Source organism: Athene cunicularia, assembly GCF_003259725.1.
Source record: "Athene cunicularia isolate RWA chromosome 18 unlocalized genomic scaffold, athCun1 chr18_part1, whole genome shotgun sequence".
In the NCBI taxonomy this organism is placed as follows: domain Eukaryota; kingdom Metazoa; phylum Chordata; class Aves; order Strigiformes; family Strigidae; genus Athene; species Athene cunicularia.
Window position 1 is genome coordinate 374,414 of NW_020799123.1, and position 8,444 is coordinate 382,857.

General features: G+C 44.8%; 1 protein-coding gene across 1 annotated transcript in view; it reads right to left on the minus strand.

Moving 5' to 3' along the window:
• The window catches only part of LOC113486759 (myosin heavy chain, skeletal muscle, adult-like), a 74,858-nt gene that overhangs the window by 49,478 nt on the left and 16,936 nt on the right, over positions 1–8,444 (minus strand). Inside the window, exons 25-33 of the mRNA XM_026860984.1 lie at positions 8,013–8,181; positions 7,762–7,927; positions 7,486–7,610; positions 6,990–7,298; positions 6,685–6,888; positions 6,270–6,395; positions 6,005–6,175; positions 5,814–5,918; positions 5,578–5,673 (exon numbers count right to left, since the gene is read on the minus strand). Coding sequence (XP_026716785.1) covers positions 5,578–5,673; positions 5,814–5,918; positions 6,005–6,175; positions 6,270–6,395; positions 6,685–6,888; positions 6,990–7,298; positions 7,486–7,610; positions 7,762–7,927; positions 8,013–8,181 — 1,471 coding nt within the window. The remainder of the gene's footprint in view (positions 1–5,577; positions 5,674–5,813; positions 5,919–6,004; positions 6,176–6,269; positions 6,396–6,684; positions 6,889–6,989; positions 7,299–7,485; positions 7,611–7,761; positions 7,928–8,012; positions 8,182–8,444) is intronic.

Below are 8,444 nucleotides of genomic sequence, written 5' to 3' on the forward strand. Positions count from 1 at the left end.
CCCTCTGCAATCTGCTCCGTGAGGTCGGAAATCTCCTCTGCAAGGAAGGGTGAAAAGTGGCACGGTCAGGCTCAGAGCTGAAGCGGAAGGGCCCAGCCACACCAAGGTGACAAGTATCTTTGCAGAGCTGCAGGCGGTAGTGGTGGACAGGAGAAAGCCCTGCCAGGAGCAGAGGGCCAGGCACTTACGCTGCAAGTTCTTGTTCTCCCGCTTCAGCGTTTCCAGGTGGTCCAAGGACTCCTCATAGGCATTCTTCATCTTAAAGAGCTCCGTGCTGAGAGAGCGAGACTCCTTCTGGGAGGCTTCCAGCTCAGCCTGCGTTTCCTCATACTTCTGCTTCCATTCTGCCAGGATCTGAGGAGAAACGGGGCGTCAGTATGCAGGTGGCAGTCAGGAGGACATGCTCTGCCCAGGAGCCCCGGGGCTGGAGCCCAAAGACCTTGTCAAAGTTCTTCTGCTTCTTATCCAGAGCTGCGCAGGCAGCATTAGATCTCTCCACGTCGATCATCAGGTCCTCCACTTCATTCTGCAGCCTCTGCTTGGTCTTTTCCAGGGAGGCACATTTGGCATTCACAGCCTCAACGTGTTCCTCTGCATCCTGCAGGCGCTGTGCCAGCTTCTTCCTGGCAGGAGATAAGCAGAGCTCCCGGTTAGAACGTAGAGCAGAGACAATTTTCACAAGAGGGCAGTTGGCCACCTTGGGGGCTTCGAGACTAGTGCTTTTCACAGTGTTCCAAGATTACATGACGCCTAACGCATCTACCAAGACTTTTCCTAGCACTTACTGATTATTTGTCATGTCTCAGCATTTCTAGCCATAAAGGCTACATTTGTCCTTCTAATCCACACTTTTTCCACAGCAAACTCTTCCCCTCTCTCCCTCTCCTCCCTCTACCACAAGGACACTATATCCCTGCCTTCATCCCACAAACAGTTCTCTGCCTGAAATGTTAAAACTACTAACAGTGAAAGATCTGAGTGCAACATTATTTGATACAGCTGTGAAACAAATGGAGAAATTGAGGACAGCATAAAAACCATATTGCAGAAAACCTGCTTAGGCTAAGGCACTTTCACAATCACTGTGTCAAACAGTAATTTCCCCACTTGATGCTTCAATTAACACTACTTTCCATTGTCAGTCATGTATTGCATCATATGGAGTATATATATATACAAACCTGTATATAACAGGATATATATATAAACATACATATGTACTTACATATTTAATAACTTTCCATTATAATATATCAGGATACATCATAATGCAGGCACAAAATAAACAGGAGGGAAAGTTAAGGATTTAGAAAAGATTAATGAGATTGGAGAAGAAAAAGGAGGTAATCTGAAACGCTTACTGTGCCAAGATCTCTACAATCTTTATTTGCTACAACTTTCTAAAGGAACAAACTACAGTTTGGGAAAAGGGGAAAGAGCTCCACATTCTGTGCATTCCCTAGTCACTTTATGGTTTTCTAGATACTAATTCTTGTTCTTAATTTTTCCTGTAAATCTCACGGGTCTTCACTCGGAGCTTGTTGACCTGTGACTCTGCAATGTCAGCCCGCTCTTCAGCTTCCTCTAGGTCATGATGGATCTTGCGGAACTTGATGAGATTGACATTGGACTGTTCCTCCTGTGGGGGAGAGGGAGTTGTGAAAACAGAAAGGCTGACACTTCCAGTTTCCTCTACCTGTAGCCTGCATATTCCTACAGGAGTAACCCTAGTCCCCACTTCCCAGCTCTTATCTAGGCTCTTAATTCAGATCTTCTCCATCTTTGTAGTTTCTTATAATGAAAATTCACTAAAGGTTTTATGGAACTTCATTTTGTCTACAGAATAATACTAAAAATGTATATTTTAATCAAATGCATGTAGCAGTAAGGAGATTGTGGACATGCTATGTTGTACCTTAGAAGAACTTGTCAGATGAGCAATTCAATGCATCTATGTATGTCTTTTTTTCAGAACTGAACTAAAAAGCAACCACTGTTGGTCCCCTAAATAACTTCAAATATGGTTGTATTGAATTTAGTATCCTGCTTCTGATAACCCAGACTTGAAGACCTATAGAAGTAACATTCTCTTTGATGCTCTAGGCCTTTTGAATTCTGACAAGACTGACAATAAACACCTGTGAATGTATTACAGACAGAAAGTAAGTGTCTGTCTCAAAGAAAAGTGTAAAGACCATTCACTTCCTAATCCAAACAGCTACTAATCCAGTCTCTTCCCTCTTTCTGCCTGTGGACTTCAAGACCATCTACCTCTTGTTGATTGGCATGTATTTCTAGAACAGGTACATCTTACCTCTGAATGAAATGTTCAATCATAAATAGCTTTTATTTAACCTAAGGACCGGACATTGAAATTCTAGGTTGTCTGAAACCTTAGGCCACCATCCATTTCAATTTCCCACTCACACAGGTCTAGCACCAGTGTTAGATCTGGTTACTTAGGGACTTGTTGAGTTTTGAGAATCCACAAGAATGAAGATTCCACAGCCTCTCTGGGCTCCTGTTTCAGTACTTAAGCACTTTCATGGGTTTTATCCTAATATCAGTCAGAATTTTTCTGATGCAACATGTGCCTTTTAGGCACTCATCCTTTGGAACGTGCACCTCCAAGGCAAGTGTGTCTCCTTTTTGACAAAATCATGTTTGAGTGCTGAAGACAACAGAAAAAACTCTACTTGATAAATCCATGCTGGCAGTTTCCAATTACCTTCTTCTCCTTCATGTGCCTTGACATTACTTCCAGGAGGAATTGAAATATGATCTTCCCACTACCTGAAGTAAGGTTGACCTGCTGTCTTTCCAAATACTCCATCTTGCCCTTCTTTAAGATGAGTGCTTTTACAGTCATCAGAGACTTTCACCAGTTGCCATAACCTTTCAAAGTTAATAGAAAAATTGCAGTGGCATTGGCCAGCTTCCCTAGCACAGTCAGGTGCAGCCATCTAGTCTATTGAACTCATGTATGTGCTGTTTGCTTAAGTGGTTGCCAGTTCAATCTTCCTCTACAGTTCAGCTTTCCTGGCTCCATCCTTATATGTTCAGGCAATACTCTTATGCTCCTCACAGGATGCTCATCCACGCTTCCACTTTCCATATACTTTCTTTTTGGTTTTGAGCTTAGTCAGGAATTGTCTATTCAGAATATATAGACTCCTGCAAAAACTGCTTGACTTCCTGCACATTCCTGTGCTCTGTAGAAACAGTCCTTAAAAACACAGCACTCCAGTCATAAGAGTTATAAGACTGTGTATGTGATATTGAGGAGAATCTCAACACTGCAGTGACTGTACACAGACTTCTAATTCCTCCTGCATGTTTCCCATACTGTACAAGTTTTTCTACAGACACATGAGATGGTTTTCTGTCATGCTGCTTTCTCAGGGGAGGTGTGAGAACCTTCCTCCTCATGCTGTCCCACAGATAATTCCTCCCTGCATCCATTTGTCTTTTTATTTGGGGAATGTTGTTACCAGCATGTGGGTGCATATGCTGGATTACTGAACTTTCTGCCCACACTGACAATGGAAAAGTATAACCAGCACTCTGGGCAGAAGATTAATGACATCTAAAAGCAAGAAATAGTTACAAAAATGTCAGAAGAAAAGAATATGCTTGTTAAGGAAGAAATTGTTAAAGAAGGGATTTTCTGGAATTTCAAAAGCAGGAACTTACTGGCTATGTACAGGTGGCAATGTTTGTGCAAAGTACTGAGGGGAGCTACTTTTAGAGATAAGCATGTGCAGGAGTAACGCAAGATAGAAAAACAGTATATAAAGGCTTGCTGCTATTTTTAGAATGCACGAGTATATAAGGGCTTGCTTGCTAATAAAGTTTGAGCTTGATTTCCAATCATATTAATTGTCTGTGGTCTTGTCTCCAGTGGCCTGCACGGGAATTCATCCCCCAACCCAATATCCAATAAATCTAGTTTAAAACTCTCCTCACTGAATCAAAAGCTTGCTGGCAAATATGCTTTTACCTTATTTGTTCAGATAAATCCACCACTCCCCAGAAGTTCTTGTTCCTCAGAAAAGAAGATGTGGTCATAAAAGCCAAAGCCTTGCCTGTGACATCAGCCACATAACCAGCTGTTCACCTGAAGAATGCATCTTTTCATACCCAAGCAGTCCCCTTGATCAGCAGAATCAGGGAGGACAACACTTGAACTCCCACACCCTTCACTGTAGTCCCCAGAGATCAGTAATCTCTGGGCACCATCACTGAGTATCAGAAACTATTATCTCACAATGAAAGGGATCTCAGTAATTTACCTAGTCCTGTTTCCTTTGCAAAGCAGGACCCATGTGCCAAGGAGAAACAATGGTTCTATGGTTCAATCTGATGGCTACTCAAGATTTTTAGCCCTCCACAACATTCTGGTTTAGAGCCCTTGGCAAGAAGCAAACTTCCTGAGAAAGCAGCTCTGGTTGGAAGATGAGTTCCTCCACACTATTTAGAAAAGTGTGTCCAGTATAAGCATGGGTCAGGCTCACCTGGCCCAGATGCCTCCTCTGAAGAAACATATCTCACTTGTCACCAGATCCTGTGTATAAGTCTAGAAGTGTACATCTGTAGGTGGTGAATGTGCCTTCTCCACTTAACAGATGTCAAAAGCTTCAAGCTTCTTGGAAGTCTTCATCAACCCCCCTAATGCAGGGTTTGAGCTCTTGCACCATCAGTGCCTCTCTGAGGACCTGCTGATCTCATTTGGCATTCCAGAAACAACACAGCCTGCTTGCTTCCTCCTGCAGGTCCATCACTTGGCGATTCATCAGCCAGATCAGGATGTATCAGCCCAAGCCTTGGGAATAAAAACTGCACTCTGGTAAAGCAAACCTGTTATTTTTTTCAGGAACTCCATTTTGACTGAGAACTCTTTGAAGTGCTGGGATGATTGTTCCACCTGATATTGGAAACTTATCTATAGCATGTTGCCATCACTTCTGGAACACTTCTAGCAGTCACCAACAAACTTGAGCAGCACACCTGGGTCCCTCATCTTCATGAACTGCTAAATCAACTGCTAAATCACTTGGTCATATTCCATAGAAATGGTAGAAATAGCAGCAAAACAACATTCTAAGACTTCAGCCTACTTTTTCTCAGAGGTACCTTTCCATATAATATGGAACTTTCAGAAGTCTAGCATGGTTATCAAAACCACATTTCTATTAGGAAGGTAGAGAAATACCATATAAAACCATGGTCTTCTAAAAAAAGCAACAAGATACTGCAACCAAACCCAAAACTATTTAAATATGTTAAATTAGTCACATAGATTGTAAGAAATTACTAAATTGTTGTGTACTTGTGAAGGAGAATTGACAAGTATTTACATTTGAAAATAAGTTCATTTATAGAGTGAAATAGTCTCCACATTATCAAATATAACTACTTGCTTAATATTCTGTGAAACGGTCCTGAGGATACATTATCAAACCTGAAATATAACATGATTAAAAAAACACCCAACTCATAAATTCCCCAAATAACTTCACAAACACCCAAGTTTTCCCCCTTGAAAGTGTCATCACCACCACACAGAGTGATACTTACAGCCTCCTCAGCTTGCCTCTTGTAGGATTTCACCTTCATTTGCAGCTTGTCCACCAGGTCCTGCAGCCTGAGATTATTCTTCCGGTCTTCCTCAGACTAGAGTGGTTTGTAAGCAGCAAAGAGAATGAGTTGTTTTCCCCATACCACAAAATAATATTTCCCCCTAGAGTTCATGTGAAGAATCTTTGATATTCTGGGATGAGGGTGTGTCAGCCAAAGGAGGCCTCCTGCCTTACCTGGTAGGTCAGCTCCTTCACCCTCCTCTCGTACTTGCGCACGCCCTTCACGGCTTCAGTGCTGCGCTTCTGCTCAGCGTCAACCTCCGCTTCCAGCTCCCTCACCTGCAATGAGAAGCCCGGCTTTGGAGTTTCCATGCTGCTTATTTGCATGACACGTTCTCTCACGCACAACTCAAAGCCCTACGCACTCTGGCCTCCAGCTTCTGGATTTGCTTCTTGCCTCCCTTCAGTGCCAACTGCTCGGCCTCATCCAGACGGTGCTGCAGGTCCTTCACCGTCTGGTCCAGGTTTTTCTTCATCCTCTCCAGGTGGGCACTGGTGTCCTGCTCCTTCTTCAGCTCTTCGGCCATCATGGCTGCCTGAAGGGAGCAAAGGGTGAAAGCCATTTTGGGGTTGGAGACATTTTGGGGAGAACACATCCTCCAGTAGCAGTGAAAGGAGCCCCCAGCTCACATCTGTGATGGCCTTCTTGGCCTTCTCTTCAGCATTGCGGGCTTCCTGGATCGTATCCTCCATTTCACCCTGAATTTGGGCGATGTCTGTTTCCAGCTTCTTCTTGGTGTTGATCAAGCTGGTGTTCTGTGCAACAGGAAGACATAGGGGTTTATAACTTTGAAGCCTGCATAACAAACGTAGAGCCTGAGAAAAGACTTTCCTCTTCAAGCTTGTAATTCAGAATCTGGAATGTTTTTTAAAATAGTTGTTTACAAATTGTGAGTGCTGGACTCGGGTGACGGGTTGTGAGTATACCTTCCCTTGTAGAGAGCAGTAGAGAATCTATTCTAGATGTTTCTCACAACCTCATCTCTAACACACATCATTATTACATGTTAGGTCTCTATGTCTGGTCTCCACAGAATGCCCTGACCTGGGTATGGAGGAGCTGCACACGTTCAGTGGCATCCAGGAGCTCCTGCTCAGCCACTTTCCTCGAGCGCTCCGTCTGCTCCAGGGCTGCCCGTAGCTCCTCAACTTCAGCCTGCAGCAGGTTTGCTCTGCGCTCCACCATGGCCACCTGCTCCTTCAGGTCCTCCTGTGTCCTGAGAGCATCGTCCAAGTGTATCTGGGTATCCTGTAAAAGAGAGGAAAGAGAAATTATAAGGTGGCACAACACTCCTGGGTCTTAAAAATGTAAGGTAGACATTCTTCTATACGCATCTTTGCTGAACGGACCTTGAGCACTGCCTGCGTGTTTCTCAGGTTCTTCTGGGCCTCTGCAGCCACGCGGTTGGCATGGCTCAGCTGGATCTCCATTTCATTCAGGTCTCCCTCCATCTTCTTCTTCAGCCGCAGGGCTTCGTTCCTGCTCCTGATCTCAGCATCCAGGGTGCTCTGCATGGACTCCACAATTCTGAGGTGGTTTCTCTTCATCTGGTCAATCTCCTCATCTTTCTCTGCAATCTTCCTGTCAATCTCAGATTTCACTTGGTTGAGCTCAAGCTGGAGGCACTGTATTTTCCCCTCTTCATGTTCTAGGGAGGCCTGGAAAATTGAAAACAAACATTTATAACATTAACAAAGCTACTATTATTTTTCTGGGTAATGACAGAATATTTCAAGAGAACTCAGCTGGCTGCATTGCCCAGCCCAGAGGGGAACAAAGGTTTTTCAGCCATATTTCCTCATTGCTCATATTTTTGGGCAGACACCAGTGACTGTGGGTGTGTACCTCAGCTTCCTCTAGAGCAGCTTGGATTTCAGATTTCTCCTGCTCGATCTGCTTCTTGATTTTCTCCAGCTCATGAATCACCTTTCCCCCCTCTGCAATCTGCTCCGTGAGGTCAGAAATCTCCTCTGCAAGGAAGGGTGAAAAGTGGCACGGTCAGGCTCAGAGCTGAAGCGGAAGGGCCCAGCCACACCAAGGTGACAAGTATCTTTGCAGAGCTGCAGGCGGTAGTGGTGGACAGCAGAAAGCCCTGCCAGGAGCAGAGGGCCAGGCACTTACGCTGCAAGTTCTTGTTCTCCCGCTTCAGCGTTTCCAGGTGGTCCAAGGACTCCTCATAGGCATTCTTCATCTTAAAGAGCTCCGTGCTGAGAGAGCGAGACTCCTTCTGGGAGGCTTCCAGCTCAGCCTGCGTTTCCTCATACTTCTGCTTCCATTCTGCCAGGATCTGAGGAGAAACGGGGCGTCAGTATGCAGGTGGCAGTCAGGAGGACATGCTCTGCCCAGGAGCCCCGGGGCTGGAGCCCAAAGACCTTGTCAAAGTTCTTCTGCTTCTTATCCAGAGCTGCGCAGGCAGCATTAGATCTCTCCACGTCGATCATCAGGTCCTCCACTTCATTCTGCAGCCTCTGCTTGGTCTTTTCCAGGGAGGCACATTTGGCATTCACAGCCTCAACGTGTTCCTCTGCATCCTGCAGGCGCTGTGCCAGCTTCTTCCTGGCAGGAGATAAGCAGAGCTCCCGGTTAGAACGTAGAGCAGAGACAATTTTCACAAGAGGGCAGTTGGCCACCTTGGGGGCTTCGAGACTAGTGCTTTTCACAGTGTTCCAAGATTACATGACGCCTAAAGCATCTACCAAGACTTTTCCTAGCACTTACTGATTATTTGTCATGTCTCAGCATTTCTAGCCATAAAGGCTACATTTGTCCTTCTAATCCACACTTTTTCCACAGCAAACTCTTCC